At 42.4% G+C, this 17,408-nt stretch overlaps 1 protein-coding gene and 1 long non-coding RNA gene across 2 annotated transcripts; both read left to right on the forward strand.

The window, feature by feature from the left end:
* Positions 1-2,280: 2,280 nt before the first annotated feature.
* On the forward strand, positions 2,281-5,344 carry LOC120644069. The gene is made up of 4 exons (XR_005663383.1): positions 2,281-2,744; positions 2,844-4,426; positions 4,496-4,535; positions 5,067-5,344. It is a non-coding gene; the product is annotated as an uncharacterized LOC120644069 (long non-coding RNA).
* A 1,123-nt stretch (positions 5,345-6,467) lies between these two features.
* Positions 6,468-8,138, forward strand: LOC120645514. Its single transcript, XM_039922296.1, has 3 exons — positions 6,468-6,608; positions 6,681-7,106; positions 8,052-8,138. Exons 1-3 carry the CDS (start codon positions 6,468-6,470, stop codon positions 8,136-8,138), a joined length of 654 nt encoding a protein of 217 aa, XP_039778230.1.
* The last annotated feature ends 9,270 nt before the right edge of the window (positions 8,139-17,408 follow it).

Here is a 17,408-nt window from a genome sequence, read left to right on the forward strand (position 1 = left end):
CTTGGTGCGTTGTTGCAATACATAGGGGGCTATTGCTTCCTTTCTTGCCTCAAGATGCAATATCATGTACGAATTGCCACGAAATTTTGTGGTTGCACTAGTTGTCGTAGTCGTTGCAATTGTATCAGACTTATGGCAACGAGGTCTTCCTTAGTTGCACTTAAATTTGTCTATCGCCATGCTTTTTGTTCCTACAGGAGAGCAACGATCAGATCGGGACTCATCCTTGATCGAGACCCGATCTAATACCAAGTCTGATACAGTTGCATATAGATCTCTAGGTCGTTTCAAACATGCATGCAGATTAATGGCATCACACGAAGATAGGAGTTGGATGCGCTTGCCTCGATATTCAGATGTGTGGAAGAGGAATTTCCGATTAATCGTCAGGAGCCGCTTGACGATTATCTTTTGTGACGCTGAGATCTATCTTTGTGTGACTATATGGCGGTGTCACGTTTAGTTACTTCAAAAATTGACTTGCCCCAACAGTAGAGCATGATATAAATTGGCAAAAAAAATGCATGCTCTGGGATCGAACTTGAGACCTTTAGAACAAAAATGAAGTGCCCAAACCACTAGGACAAGCATCAGGTTGTGTCATATTAAGGTGTTTTATTTCTTTTTATTAACTGAACAGCAATAAATTTTGTAAAACAAACTTGAAAAAATATGTGGCACATGGGAGTTGAACTTGAGACCTTTGGAATAAAAGTGAAGTACGTTGACTACTAGGACAAGCATCAGTTCATATTGTACTAGCGTGTTTTATTTCTTTTTATCAGGTGAACTATAATAAATCCTTTAAAACAAACTTGAAAAAAAATGTGACACACAGGGATCGAACCTGAGACCTTTGGAACAAAAGTCAAGTGTGCAAACCACTAGACAAGAATCGATTTGTGTTGTGTTAGAGTGTTTCATTTTTTTTATTAATAAAACCACAATAAATCTAATAAAACAAACTTGAAAAAATATGTTACGCATGGGGATCGAACCTAAGATCTCTTAAAGTAAAATGAAAAGTCATACCACCACACCACTCCTTATTTTGTGAAATAGCAATTTTTTACCTTTTTAAGCAAATACACGTAGATGTAGAATTGAGCCACACAGAAACATCAAGAACATGAATGAACACAAGATTTTCTCTTTTTAATCAGTAGTCAAAACTTGTAACTAGTTTTTCTCCCTCGTACTAACTCCGAATTTGATGGTTTTTTCCTAAAATTTTCTAAAATCATGCTCTATCAATTTATGGCATTGACTTTGGTCATATCTTCATGTGACAAAATTTGAACAATTCAAATTTTGAATTCCAAAAAATGACAAGTAAAAGCAAGATTATTTTTAACACTAAATGATGTCAAATGAATAAGTCATGAATACCAAAGTTTCATAACTCATCAAGATGGACAAACTTTATTTAGGTCATTTTGTCATTTTCGACAGTGGTAATACTATTTAGTAAAAATATTACTATTCTCTAACATAGTTCATAGAACTATGTGAGGGGTTTGTGGAATTTGTACTATATCTTATAACCACTTTGTCAAATGGAAAAGTGACATATATAAAGTTTGCAGATCATGATGAGTTATGAATATTTGGTATTCATGACTTTTTCATTCGACATCATTTGGTGTTCCAAAAACTTGATGCTAGATGCCATTTTTTGAAATTCAAAATTTGGATTGTTCAAACTTTATCAAATGGAGTAATGACCTAAGTAAGGTTTGTAGATCTTGATGAGTTATACAACTTTTTCATTTGACATCGTTTAGGGTTCAAAAATCTTGCTCTTAGATGTTTTTTTGAAATTCAAAATTTTGAGTAATTCAAATTTTGCCACATCTAACTATTCACAACCTAAAATGATAGAGCATGTTTTTAGAAAAATTCAACAAAAAATATCATCGAATTTGGAGTTAGTATGAGGGAGAAAGACTAGTTATAAGTTTTAATTAGAGATTAAAAAGAAAAATCACCTGTTCATCAAGAACAAGTGACGAACAAGAATAATTTCTCTTTTTTTTAATGTCTAATTAAAACTTGTAACTAGTGTTTCTCCCTCATACTAACTCCAAATTCATGACTTTTTCATTTGACATCATTTAGTATATTACATATAAAAAATATATTAATATATATAAGATAATTATTTTTATATGATACTTTATAATAGTGCAATAAATAGTAAATAAAAGAGAATAACGTTAAACGGGCTGAAGTGCAGGCCCAACTTCCGTCTATCTCCTATCCAACTATTTTCGGATCGATCCCCAGATGCAGATTGGCTGAAAACCCTAGCGCTATGTCTCTTGCCTCTAACTGGCGGCTCCTCCTTCTCTGATTTCCCTTCAGCTCCAAACCGCCGCAGCACCCTCCGGCCTCCTCCCATCTCCTTCCCTAACCCCAGGCGCCTCCTCCCGTTCGCATCTGCCGGCCGCCGCGTCGTCCCCTCGCACCCTTCTACTCACCCGGCTCCATCCAATTCCAAACCCTAGCCTGTAGCCGCCCCTGCCTCTCCTTGCGAGTCATACAACAGCGCAGCCCCTCCAGGCACCTTGCCGCCTGCTAGCCGCAACGCTGCCGCTCCCCACCCGTAGTGCCGGGTGGGCCGCCGCCGCCACGAGGACCCTGGACCGCCGCCACTACGACGGGCCGGCGTGGCGCTCCTCTCCAAGATCGGCCGCCGTTCATCTCGTCCTCAGGCTCTCTCGGTCTCTCCCTCCCTTCCGCAGGTAACGTCGTCGTCCTCGGGCTCTCTCTCTCTCTCTCCACCTCCCTTGCGCATCTAGATAATGCTCCCCCTCGTTCCAACGAATTAACTTTGCTTTCAGCCATCTTGGATCAGTCTGACCTTCACTGGCCTGGCATCAGCGTTCATCGGTTATGGTTTATGTCGGTTTCAGGGGCTGCTGACCCCAGCTAACCCTGTGATGTCAACTGATGTTTCTGCTCAAGATAACAACAGGCATTGCTGCCTTGCTGATCTGATTTGCAGGTTGGTGTGTACGCACCGAGAGGGGGGATTAAACATATCCAATTTCAAGAGGCGATATCATGCGAATTATGTTTTCAGTCAAAAATAGATAATGAATATTTTGCTTTGCAAGGATAGCTACTTGGCCGTGCACTACTAGTTAGCTCTCTACCTTACAAAGCTTTGTTCATTGATCAAACCTGTTACTTTTGTTCTGGTTTCATCAGTACAGCTTCTTGTGATTCAGTCTCTGTACTTGCTGCAAAGCTGTACTACACCTGCTGGTTCTGCATCCTAGTTTTACTGTCATCATGATTATGTGGGAAAACATTTGCGGAGATTGTCGCAGTGCTTCGAGATGAACAAGCCATAGCCATATCTTTTTTGTAGTGACCATATACTGATGTTCTGGGTGTTCCACTCTTTGTCTCTTTCAGTATTTTGATGTTGATCACTCCTTTATTTATGGTCTGTTCATCTGGTAGTTGTATTGTTAGTTCACATGGTATCAAGATGACTAGTGCATTATGATGTCTAAAAGCCCACACTGACTTGTCTGAAAGTGCAACTTTACGCTTTCTTATAATCAATTTGTCAGACATGTCGTAATACAGTTCCCTTGCAATCCTGTGAAGTTTATATGTTGATTCCTTGCTTACAATTCACGTAGGTTCCCAAATTTGAAGCATTTTAGATTTGTGTCTGTTCAATGTTCAGCATGCGATTTTTTTTCCAAGTCTTCTTATCAAGACCATTAGGCACACCTTGATTCAGACCGCATTTAGAAGAAAGAGGGAGAACAGGTGAATAAATAAGCAGTGTCATCATCACTTTATTTATCTAATGGTAGCAGACATTTTTTTTCCAGGGCATTTGCCTTTTTTTATTTATTTCTCGTCTCATCATCTTAGCTTATTATTTGAATCTCCATTTGGCCTGCAACTGTTGCATTTGTTGTACTGTTTATTTCGACATGTCCATGAATAGAACTGATCAAAAGAATATGTTTATTTGACATGTCAGGAATAGAACTGATCAAAAGAATTTATTTCACTGGCCAGGTTTTTGTTGCAGAGGATGAGTGCAAAAGGAAGCACAGGAAGTAGGACAACTGTTTTTTTAATTAGTTTTATGTTAGAATTGACTGAAAGAAGATAGAACATTCAGGGAAAGGTGTCTATCTGTTTCATTTATATCTATCATATGGAACAAATTACTAGAACTCCTTTTTCTATGGCGAGTACTGAAAAACAATACTGCTAATAAATAGTTCATATTGCATATGTGCAGTATAAGTTTCAGAATATTAAGTCATATTCCTATGCTTATTGTTATTAGTTTTGGTGATTAATTCATGCAGGCAAGAAGACAACATGTGCATAATCTGCACAATGCTACAAGATAACTGGACCAGCTAGCACAGCCACACCGGACATTTCTGTGAGCCCCAATCCTAAGATATTTGTTTTACCTGCAATTGAAGTGTTTGACGAAATGGATCCTCAACAGGCAAAAAGATAGCAAGTCAGAAATATGCCTTGAGATCTAGGTAATACTCTCCTCTCCTTCGGTCCCTCTGCTGTCCTGAAACTCTGATATGTTCTTTTAGAGAGTAGAGAGTAGAGATTAGAGAGCACTGAAATGCATCTTACAGTGCGCTGTTCCTGTTGAGATATATGATTTATGAGTGATTATAGATGCGGTCAGTAATTGGGATCTTCGTGGGTGGATTCATGTGGGATAGATTTTGGATAATTCCATTTTCCATTTGTGCTAGTACTCTGGCATGCATTTCAGATGTTGGCAGAAGTCTTGGACAGCTTTGAGTGAGCACCGATAATGTCATTTGTTTGTCGTATTTTTCATTGATATGCATGGATTTTTTTTTTGGCAAAGTAACTTTTTTCATGTAAAGTTGATATTACGGCGATCTATTCAAATTTGATTCTACTTTAAATTCTAGTAGTAACTTAGAGCATTACTTGCTGTTATGATTTGATACCATTGGATTCACAAATCCTTTTATTGCAAATATTGCTGACTGAAAGTATTTGACATTTTGACAATGTGCTCTTTTCAGGCTGAGGATCATATGCAAGGATCATTGCTAGCCAGTGCTGCACATTTCATTAGCTTCATGTTCACGGAAATACTTCTGTAGCTGATGTATTGGTAGCATTGCTCGAAACAAAATAGATTCAGTTTTTCAGCATCAACTATATGTGTTTGTCTAACTGCATGAAATTGAGTCCTTAGATGCAACTATTTTTTAGAATTATATCTGCAATGATAAAAGTTAAACATACTTTAGCTACATTCTGATAATTTTATGGTTCGCAATGAAACTTTGGTTCGCTACATGCTGTTGTTGCACCCTTTCCATTATTAGGCTGACTCCAGCGTCTCCCTCAACGCGCTGCGGATGCGTAAAATCCGCAACAAGTCGACACTGTAGGTACTCCAGCAAGTTGCGCATGCGGTGCGGGGAATGCGAAGGGGGGCCGCGGGCTGCGCATATCAGTGCGTTCTCTCTCATCTGTGCATCCTTTCCAACCGTTGCCCGTGACTCGCTTCGCTCCAACGGGTGGATAGCTCGTCTCCTCCAAATCCACCTGCCGCCGCCACCAAATCAGCCCTCCGCCCTCGTCCGCCGCTCCATGTCGTCGCTTGCCCGCCGCTGGAAGGTGCCGCTCGAAGCCGCCGCTCGCCCGTCGCTTGAAGTCGCCGGTCGCCTACGGTTCGAAGCCGTCGCTCTCGTCCCCCGAGCGCGGCGGCGGATGTGGAGAAGCGCTGGAGTCGAAGGGCCGCAAGCGTAGGGGACGGCGGGCTGCTAGCGGCGACGCGGAGCGTTCGTGGGGGGAGAGGGCGCGGGGAACTCGATCCGTTGGCGGCGGATCTCCTGGTAGCGGCTCCTCGTCGACCACACCGGTGGTCGTTCGTCCAAGGTACGTATGCTTCGTTGTGTCCAAGGCAGGTGGATTTTGTGGGTATGGATATGTGATGTGGGTAGTTTTGGCCGGGTAGGGTTTGGCGGCAGGCTGGGTTTGGGGCCATGATTAGGCTGTGGTTTCGCGACGGGAAGGCTATGGTTTGGGGCCATGCTTGGATTGACCTGTGAATCCATGTGGAATGAGTCCAGTAGGGACAGATCTACGTATGTGGAATATGGACCGTGTGGATCCATGCATTCATTCATGCTAGCACAATGCTTGTTTAAGTGATGAGTTAGTTTGCTGTAGCGTGTTTAAGTGATGTGTTAATTTCCTGCTTATTTCAGGAACATGAATGCTTGTGGTTATGTTATGTGACTGTTTGTGGACGGTTCTAGGGTCGGCTACTTGGTCATTTGTGATTGAACTATATTTGGTGCCATTATCGGAAGTTGTTGTTTATGCATTGAACTGTTGTGTGATACCCTTCCATGCACAATGTTGAATGTGTTGTCTTATTTTTTTTATCAACCCATAGCACCACGACATCAATGGAGGATGAGTGGGCAGCCATGGATGCTGGGGAGAACCTTGCAATTGCCAATGTGCCAACACGTGAGTTTAGTTACACCCCTGGAATAGAAATAGGGGAACGATCAGTGCCAGCAGGAATGCATGACTCCTCTGACATGGTAGGTGACTTTGATTTCATCCTTATTGGTTTAGTGACATGGATAAGCACTAATTTTTTTTTCTTTTCGCAGGGACAAGAAGAACCGGTTGCAGAACCGGGACCGAAAAAGGCATCCCGGAGGCGTGCACCCAAGGGGGCACCCCAGCGGGCAACCAAGGGGGCACCAAAGCGAACCAAGAACTTCAGTCACGTTGAGGACGAAGTGATGTGCGCAGCTTACTTGACTGTGAGCAAGGATCCTATTGTTGGTGTGAACCAGGCACTTCAAGCCTACTGGGACCGTATGGAAGCATACATATGTACTGCCCTCAAAATCAAAAGAGACGAAGCTCGTTCACGCTCATCCTATGTACTGGGACCGTATGGAAGCATACATATGAAAGTACTCATCAAGGCGATCTGCAGCACCCCCGTATGCAAGTATACGCAACGCTGCTGTTACCTTTTGAACGGTTGTGAAACCAGGAAGACCGGCGGCGTTACACTTACGCTTGAAGTAGTCATTCTTTGCCGACACCGCGTGGCATATGTCCAAGAACATATGCTTCATCATGCGGAACCTATATCAAATGAAGCTCATGACTTAGGCCACCTATAACATCAAGTAATCAATGGACATGGACATGCCAATCACTCACCGGCGCCGAAAGAACATTTCATCAAACACAGGGGGGTCATAGAAATAATCAGACATCAACCGATGGTACCCTTCGTACTTGTTTCTCGGTACTGTCTTCCTACCAGGGACAGAGCCACGGCGTGGTTGGGTCTCCTCATCGTTGCGCATTACCTCAACTATCGTTGCCTGTCAAGAGCTGTTGCTCAACATAGAAGTTTTGCGCTTGCTGATGCCGAGCACGTCGCTTGCGGGAAGACGACATACTGCAACGAAATCAACAATTGAGCCTAATATTTCAACATTTTACTATAATCCAACAGTTAACTCCACATCTACAATCAAGATCCCCAAATAAGATACAGCTGCATCAAAGTACCAATGGATGGACTGGAGCTACTCACCTCGGTCTTCCTCGATGACCTCGCTCGCAATCCCACTGCCACCAGGGAGGAGAATCCCACGGGCGCCGCGCCGGACAGCGACGCGCCGCCGGGCCCGGGGACAAGACCAATGTCGCCGCCGAGCACACAGCCTGCCTGGACCGCGTCGGCACCTCCCTTCCTCGGTGCTCCGGCCTTTCGCGCCCGCCGGTCCCTTTCCCGCCAAGGTCAAGACCGCCGCTGCCTTTTGGCGCCACTCTCAACGCCCGCCTACAGCTCCGCATCCACACCCGCAGTCCGCTGGAGAGCCACTTCTTTTGCGCAGCCTTACATGTGGTCCTCCCTGCGGAAACACCTGCCCTTTCCGCATCCGCAACCGGGAGCCGCTGGAGTCAGCCTTACAGATTATTTGATGCTTAAAAATGTTATTCATTCTTTTCAGGAGACTAGGCCATTTCGAATGGAGCAATCAGGTGATGAGACCTTCTTGAAGTCACCCTTTGCTGATCAAGTGATGGGATCGTCTTGAAGTCACTCTACTATGTGTTCAAACAATGTCCTGTTGAAAACTTATTAGTATTTCAGTACTGATCGTGTGTCATGGAATTTATCAGTGAATGGTTGAATGTTGTTTCATGAATTATAAATGCATAATTATTATATGATCCTATATTTTCATGTTTTAAATTATTGCTGCTACAAATATATGAGCATGGCAGAATAGACATGGCGAGCTACAAAACTATGGCAGCAACACCATTCTTTGCAACAGAGAATTCATTTTGGTGGTAATAGAATGTTCCACCTATAACAACCATCTGCGTGGCAATAGAGGACACCACCTATAGCACCGTAATCAATTTCGTGGTAATAGAGGGAACCACATATAGCACCCAAACAACTTTCGTGGCAATAGACAACACCACCTATAGCATCGAAATCAACTTCGTGGTAAAAGAGGGAACCACATATAGCACCCAAAACACTATCGTGGCAATAGAGGTGTTTCCCCTATAGCAACCACAACTAGAATGAAGCAATACAATACTTTGCAACGCAATATTTTAGGAATTGCAACGCGTTGGGTACGATGCAATTGCACCTCTCGCAACAGCAGATGCGTCACAATATGATAATTTGCAACCAACACAAGCGAACCCGTAGATGCTAGTTGCAACGCCTCATTGTGTTGTAATAGAAAAACTAATGCAACAAAAAAAAAGACATGTGTCGCTACAGGCTAATGCAGCGAGACATATAGCTGCGTTTTTTTACGAAATAAATTGGTTGCAATTGCGGCTATTGCAACCAAATATGGCATATTGCAACACATTTCGTGCGTTGTATTAGGGGGAAAATCTAGTAGTGCCTCCAACTAGCCATGTCTATTCATATAAGGTATTTGGCGAAAGACGAAAATACCCATATGCTAATAACTAAGATAACTACTCATGTAGGGGTAAAATAGTTCATCTTTTTGTAGGAGCATCAGATGGACACGCTGCCTTCACGACTTTGCTTCGCCTCGACACAAGCTTCACGATGGCACCACATGCACTCCGCCTCAGCAATCTGGCCACATTGGATGCGCCCCGATTTTGTGACCCAAACCGGGAAACTTGCCCTGCACGGTGGTTTTGAGGCCCGAACCACAAACCGTCCATCTCCGCTTGGCCCCACGCGACCTTGCCGATGACGATGCGTGTCTAGCCTCCGCCGCACTTGACGCCTTCGAATCTTTCGCGTGCGCCCGGCGCACGGGACGCCTACTTGACTTCACCATTGCCCTTGCCAACTCAGCCCAATGCCGTCGCATCCTTCTCTCTTTCTTCCTTGTTGGTCCATGCACTATGTGGACTCCCGTGACTCTGCCCGGCCTCTTCTGGTCTGTCAGTCTAAGTCTACTCACGTTCATCCCTGAACCTTTCACTTGGGTTTCATGTGACATCCTAGTTTTCAAAAGTCATTAATAGACAAATTAGAACAAAGGGAAGAATTAATGAGAAAGCAAACCATTATTAAAAGCAACAAAAGGCAATTGAAATTCAAATTCAAATAATAGTTTCACGATGTGAGGGCAATTAAAGAAGGATCTAACTATATTTCATGTACAAATAATCTTACCAAAATAATGTACACAAAAAATCTGGTACAATTAGCCACATGTGTTTAATTGGAAGTGGGCCAAAATTGCAACTCAAATAAGCTAATTAAATTGATCCATTTATGGAGTTTTTGAATTCTTTGGAATAACTCACAAACCATTGCTTAAATGAAAAGTGCCTGAAACGAAAGTGGTAGATCTCGAAAAACTGAACAAAAATGGTATTCAAAAGTTTTTCATTCGAGACCAAAAAGTGGGAGAAAAATTGAATTCTGTAAACTGAATCTTGAGCTTCGAGTTATTTACGAAAATACCATTGACCTTATCTCTCTCCTCCCTCACGGCGTACGCCGGCGCCCCGGGGACGGCAAACCCCTCCGGGTTTGCTCGATTCTTCCCCCGGTTTCGCCTCTGGATGCCCCAGCTGGCCCCGTGGATGCGCGACACGCGCCCCGGACCACTTGACTGGGCACCACGATGTCCTGCCGAGCTAGCCGAGCCGCGCCGTCGCCATCGGCGCCGTTGCACCGCCGTCCGCCCATCCCGAGCGCCGAACCAGCCCTCCATGACATCAAACGGCACCCCCAAGACTTCCTCTCGCTCCTCCTTTGCCTATAAAAGGGAGGCCTTGCCCCTGCGCGCACGCCCAAACCGCCCCGCTGCCACTAACGCTGGCGAGCTCGAGCTCACCGCGGACCGGCCGCTCCGCCCCCACATCCCCAAATCCAACCGCACCACTAGCTCGCCCTCGTCCCCTTGAAGCTCCTGAGCCCGGCCTCCCCTTCATTTCTCCACCAGAGTGCCGCCGCCGTCCGCCGGCCACCGCGGGGAGCCCTCCAACGGCCCTCTCCCGATGAGCTATGAGTGCGCCTTGAGCCCCTCTCTATTTCCCCCAACTTTACCCTCGCCTCCAGGGCCGGACTTCGCGGGAACGGTGCCTCCCTTTCCCTCCCCTGTGCTGAACTGAAACCCGACCAGGGACCTCCTGTGAGAAGAAACAAAACTTCAGGGTCTAATCTGTAAAAAAATACCCTCAAAACAGAAAAATTCGAAAATGCATATAAAATCATAGAAAAATCAGAAAAAAATACAAAATAAAATGTCTTGGAATCCTTGAAACAGGATCTACAAGTTTTGTTACATCCACATTTTCATTTTCGGTCTGCATTTTAATCTAGGAAAAAGATTAAAATAATAGGGATGAAATTATTCTAGGGGTTCTGCTCAGTATCTTTGTGTGAGTTTTAGTACGTAGCTACCTCATGCCATGCTTAGATTTGTGTAAAAAGTTGAGCACCAGTTAACATTTATAACTAGATAAAAACCTAATCTTGGCTAGATCTAGCATATTATTTTGCTTTTAAGTTCTGGATGTTGTGTTGCAGAATTGTACATGAAATGTTTTCTGTGTTCTTAAAATAGTATACGAATCCCACTGTACAACTTTGAATATTTATAGTTGTGTAGCAAGAGTTATGAATTAATCATTATAAATGACACTATATTGAGATAAATAGTTGTATTACCTGAAAAAATGTGAAAATTACACAAGTACTTGGTTTTGAGTATATAACCTTGCATGCAAAGTTTGGGAATTAGATCTTGAGTATAACTTGAGATATTAATTACTCTTGATGTCACCTTGCTTAGTTTGTCATTTTTTCTCTGGTCTTGATACTGCATGTTTGTATATTAAAATTTCACAGAATCACTTTATAGATGTTTAGATGCTGTACAAAAAGTTTTAGCATGATTACTTAACAAAAAGCTAGCTATAATATTTATGCATGTATTTAAATGTGTAAATGCAATACTGAATTGTATAAGGATTTAAATGCTGATGTTTTTACTGTAGCTTCTTCATGCTTAGAGTAGGTTCTGGTAAAAATTTGAGATCCAGAAACACTCAGAACTGTTTGTGCTAATTAGTTTTGTTATATATGGTTTAAGTTTGTCGAATTTATTACTTATGTTTTGATAATGGAAAAATTCTAAAACATTTACATTATGTTTACGACCATGTGTAGACTTCTCTGTGAAACTTTGAACTTCATAAGTGTTGTAGTTTGTTTTGTGGAATTCCATTTTCATTTAAGTACATTTTGTTTTGAGCATTTTCCATAAATTCATGCTTTACTATTTTTAGCTAAAAATTAAACTGCAAGTTTCTGATTAGATGTACTACCTGTTATAAATTTTGTAGCTACAGAAACTATTCCTAGCTTATGAATTGAAATAGTCAAATAACTTCAGGTATTTTAATATGAATTAAAAACTGCCACCCAGTTCATTTTATGAAGCAAAGTAAAGATATAAACTACTCTATAAATGATTGTCCAGTAAATAAAGTTAACTAAGATCACCACAACAAAACATGCTATGTTGGAATACAACTTTATAGTAAAGGAAAGAAATATGTTTATATCATGTTGTAATAAAATTCATTGTTGCATTCATATAGAAACTGCCAATCTCGCTGACGGTACCTACGAGTTGGTGCCAACGCATGAGGCCGACACCGGTGATGTGCAAGTGAATGCCCTTGAGTTGATCCAAGACCCGAACCAAAGTTCGGATGAGCCCAAGGCTAGCAGTGCCCAGGAAGGCAAGCCCCGGTGCATCTATTGCCTATTATTTTTAATCTATGCAATCTATGTTGTACTATTATTTATTGTGCATTTACGTTCAGGCGTTGGTTGAAACCATAGATGCATGATCCTAGGTACCCATGTTTCGAATACTAGAGGTTAAGCTCGACTAGATGCTCTGCTAACTAGGACCGGTAAAAGTCGAGTAGTCCTATTACTCGCGAGATTATAGGGTCTGACTGTTTTACCACATACTGCAAATATAAAGCTTATGGACGGGATCATGGGACCCCGTCGTAGAGAGAAAAATGGATAAGGTCGCAGTATGTGGTATAAGTTGTTAAGCGTCTGAATGTACTAACCACATGCCGAGGAATATAGTAATCGGTAAGCAAATTACCCGATTGGACCGTGGCGTGGGACATACCTCCCCACTGTCTTTACTTCGGTTCCATCTAGCTAATGCGCCGGTGCAGAGTCTGCGTACTCTGTAGTCGAGGGTGGTGGGCCTGTCCCGCAACATAAGAAGAAAGGGGAAATGTTGTGCGGGTGACTTAGTTCCTCATGTGTGTGTATTAGGTTTGCATTGCAAGATTAAGAACTCGATTCGAATCGGCCGCCACTCACGGTTAATGAGACTGCTTAACACTTCTACTACATAGAGTAACAAGTGGAAGATGATGATAATGAATATTGATGGATGATTAATTGTTTTTCAACATGAATGATTAGAGATAGATGCTCATCTAGAATGGTTAATTATATTAGAAATATGAAAGCTAAAATATGAAAGTAATGATCTACTATTAGTTGCTTTTTCGGCAAAACAAACCCCTCTATCCAAAAAGCCTTGCATGTCTAGTTAGGTGGACTAAGTTATATCCATTGACGGGTAAGTTTTGTTGAGTATTAGTATACTCAGCTTGCTTGTGGCTTTGTTTTCTGGTATTACTTATGAAGATGTGTTTGCTAATTTAACTGTTTTACCTTCGAGTTGGTCTGTGGTGTGGGATGGATCCTCAGCTGGTGCTGACGCTTCTACTCCCGAGTGATGTCTCGTACGGGCTTTATCGAGATGTCATGTTATCGTTAGTTATCATGTTTTTACCTTTCACTGAATAAATAAACTATGATGAACTGTAGTAGTTGAAACTTCGGTAGTATTACTGTTTTATTTTCAGAACTGGTTTGTAATAATTTTAAATTTCTGCTGCAAAACTCTGTGATGTATGAAATGCGTGTTGTTGTACTCTCTGTACTCGCCTTCGTGTGAGGTTTGCTTATTTAATCTCGGTTTTTCGTGGCTTTAACCGAGATTTTACTCGAGGAACTGCCGAGGTACGTGCGAGTTGGATTAGAGTTGCCTTTGCAACAATGGTTAGCGCACTAATCCAAGTTATTTTGGGTGGTTCCACCACATTTCAACTCCTGCCATCGACAACCAAGATAATCATCAACACATAACGGTTATCAGTCACTTATCATACTAGGAGTGACCACCACTGGTCCTCATGAACTATGTCAGAAATTAGATGAACTACAAGATGAGTTAAGCATTTTTTCTGTTTCATTGAAAAAACAGTTTTGGAATTTTTTTCTATGGGCAAGATTGCGTACGTGCTTTCATAAAGATGAGTGTGCGTGTGTTGTGAGTGTCTAAATTGTACCGTGTAATTAAAAAAATGGTCGCTTAAGTTGATGGCACTATAGGCTTATACTCCATTTGACTCTAAATGTATAGAGCGTCCGTAACTTCCCATCAATGTATGGCAAATTATATTGATTGCCAACACATGGTTGACATCATGTTGCTGTAATATATTGAATCCTTCATGTAAATTTATTTTATTACAGATAATTTATTTATCTAAATAATATATATGTATTAAAAATTACTACTCAAAAGTATCATAGTATCATATTATAGATCGTACGTGTAACATGAGTTGCAGCTTAGCTAGGGCCCTGTTTAGTTCTCAAAAAAATTTCTGCAATATCCATCACATCAAATATTCGGACACATACATGAAACATTAAATGCAGTTGAAAAAAATAACTAATTACACAGTCTAACTGATTAACACAAGATGAATCTTTTAAGCCTAATTAGTTAATGATTGGATATTATTTGTTAAGTAACAATGAAATGTGCTATATTACCAAAACCAACAATTTTTCACCATCTAAATAGGGCCTAACTCAGTACTGTGTGATAGAGAAATGCATACCTTACCATACAAATATATATGGTATACTTTTCTTTACCTAAAATGGTCATCCATGGAAGGAATGTCGTGAGCAGTAGTAGGTTGACCCGTGGACTGCAGCAGTACCACAGTGCACTCCACGTACTGGACGCGGGATATGGAGCGTCATGTTCCAGCCAATTAAAACACGGCACGTTGACCACACGACGACCGCCGACCGGTCTGAGACGGCCATTGGACTATGCCACCGATCCTGCGGGGGTGTGCCAATAATTGCAGTCGCGCGACTGCATGCTATAGCGTTGATCACACTTGTAACGTGTATCTCGGGGATCCGTACAAATCAAGACATTTATAAATCAAGCATCCAAATTAATTTTTTTACCATTGTTTTTCTTACAGCAAGATCTTCGAAATAAGATCACACTCACTTCATACTCGAAAAAAATCATTTTGGACAAGATTCGGTCAAACATTGGAAAATATAAATTATGATTAACTTTTAAGTTGTTGAGTTTCAAAATACAAAAAATCATATGAATAGATTTGTCTTGAAAAATACTTTTATAAAAATATAAGTATATCACTTTACGCTAAATATTTTTATAATAATAAGTCAAAGTTAAGCTCTGGAGACCATGTCGCTATACAAAACAGCTTTATTTTTTAGTATGGAGGGAGTACTTGGTTAGATTTAGTTCATTTTTAAGTTGATGCTTGTGGTCGCCGTGTCTTCCCCGTTGTCCATCAGCTGAGCATGCATGAGGCCAAGTTCGTTGCATCTATACTTCTTTTTTTTTTGAAAGGATTATACTTCCACTACTACTCTCTCTTGCCACTCAACAATCCGCATGCCTTCCCGGAAAAGACAGGTACGGTTTGACCCACCACATGCATCGTTGAGGTCGGCACTGTGTCTTCATTCCCTCTCCATCAGCTGAACACAAGGAGAAGGTGCATCTACATCTACCACTACTATCCCTGGTCATACTCAACAATATCCGCATCAATTTGGCCTGCATGTCTTTTCGAGAATGGAATATTTGACCCGCGTACATTGTTGACGTCCTCGCCGTGTCTTTCCCGTTCATCCGCTGAGCATGATGCCATGTTGCGTCTACTGCTACTACTACCCTTTGTTCTAGAAATATCTGACGATTCAGATAGTGTGATTGCTATCTGTGAGCCTGCGTGCTCTTTTTCATGTTTGGCTGAGCCTAGAGTGAGTTGGTCCAAGTCGGACATGTGTATGTACACCTAGATGAGATATGGAACGATCCATCGATGAAGAAGATTATTGAAACCTCTTAATCTCCCTCTGTTCTTCCTCTAGATCTTCCTGTTCTTCCCCCAAATCCCCCCAACTCTACTATTCTATCATTCTCAGCTATCCAGGTCCATAACAATTGGTAATTAGAGCCTAGCAGTTCCATCCAAATCCACCAAATGTTTTCCCCAAATCGAATCAAGCCATGGTGATCTCTGCGCTTAGATGACGAGGATGGAGGCAAAGCTGCGTAGGCTGAACGAGATGCTCGATCGTATCTAGTGGCGGATCCAGACTAGAAAGGGAGGGGGGGCTCAACTACACACTGTTCATCTTCAACCTTAAGCTTTCTTCAATGGCAGGGGAAAAAATCAAGGGGGGCTCAGGGGGGCTCCAATGGAGCTTCCGGGGCAGGGGGGCTCGAGCCCCCCAGCCCCCCTGCTGGATCCGCCCCTGATCGTATCGTCGGGTTCCGTTGGGCTCTTCATCGAGGACACCAGCGACGTCGTTTGATTGAGATTAGTTGGGACTTGGGGGCCGTGACAGGGACACTCCGTGATGAACTTGCATTGGTCCATATGCATGAATTTGGACAGGGATGTTATTACCAATTTCAAGTTGTTAAGCTAGCATTCTTAAATTCTTGCGCCTAACCTTCCTGCAGAATTCCTTAAGGGCTGGTTCGGTTAATACCCTCCACAAGGGGGATTGGGAGGGATTGGAGGGGATTTAGGGGGATTTTGACTTGTTGGCGATGTAGTCCTTCCCAACCCACTTCAATTCCCTCCAAACCGAACAAGCCCTAAGGGACCGGCTCTGCAGCTCACAACAATGGTTTCACATCCTTTTCCTTTACGGTTAGCATTTACTACTTGTATTGTATCCAATAAAACGGAGGCCATATGGACACGGTCATGCATGGACCCCGTGCCACACCCCATGCATGCAACCAGCATCTACACAAAGTTGACGATCACTGGACCGAACAACCACCACCTATCCCACTTTAATTCAGATCGGTTTTGGACCGTTCCGATTGAATTACCCCGCGAGCCGAAGAGCGGAAGAGGGTGAGATTGATGAGCCGCCGGTGGCTGGTAAGGGCTAATGAGTCAGCATGACCATGGAGAAAAGGAAATAAAGGCACAAGAAGCACACGAGGTAGTAATCACACCAAATTACAACTAACCTTGATGGATCAGTATGCATGGTTTTTAAGTAGTCCCGTCATACTCAATAATCAGCATCAACTTGGCCCACATGACTTTTCAAAAAATAAATATTTGATCCTCAAATAAACAGGGGAACATATCAGGTGCAAACCAACCTCTCCGTGTAAACTATTGGAAACTTCAATCAGGGCCATCAGATCAATATCCAAGGGAATGAGCGCAGAGAGGTGGGAGGAGAGATTTGCAAAAATGTGATTACCCAATCCAAGGGCGGATCCAGATTGTAAAATTATTCAATCCTCCATACTCCTTGGATGTTGATCAAATGATGTCGTCACCGTGTCTTCCACGTCCATCGTATGCTGAGCACGAGGTCAAGCTGCATCCACACCTACTACTATCCATGACTAGTTTTTAGTAGTGCTGTCATACTCAACCATCTAGTACATCAACTTGGCCAG

The sequence above is a fragment of the Panicum virgatum genome, chromosome 8K (assembly GCF_016808335.1).
Source record: "Panicum virgatum strain AP13 chromosome 8K, P.virgatum_v5, whole genome shotgun sequence".
Lineage (NCBI taxonomy): Eukaryota > Viridiplantae > Streptophyta > Magnoliopsida > Poales > Poaceae > Panicum > Panicum virgatum.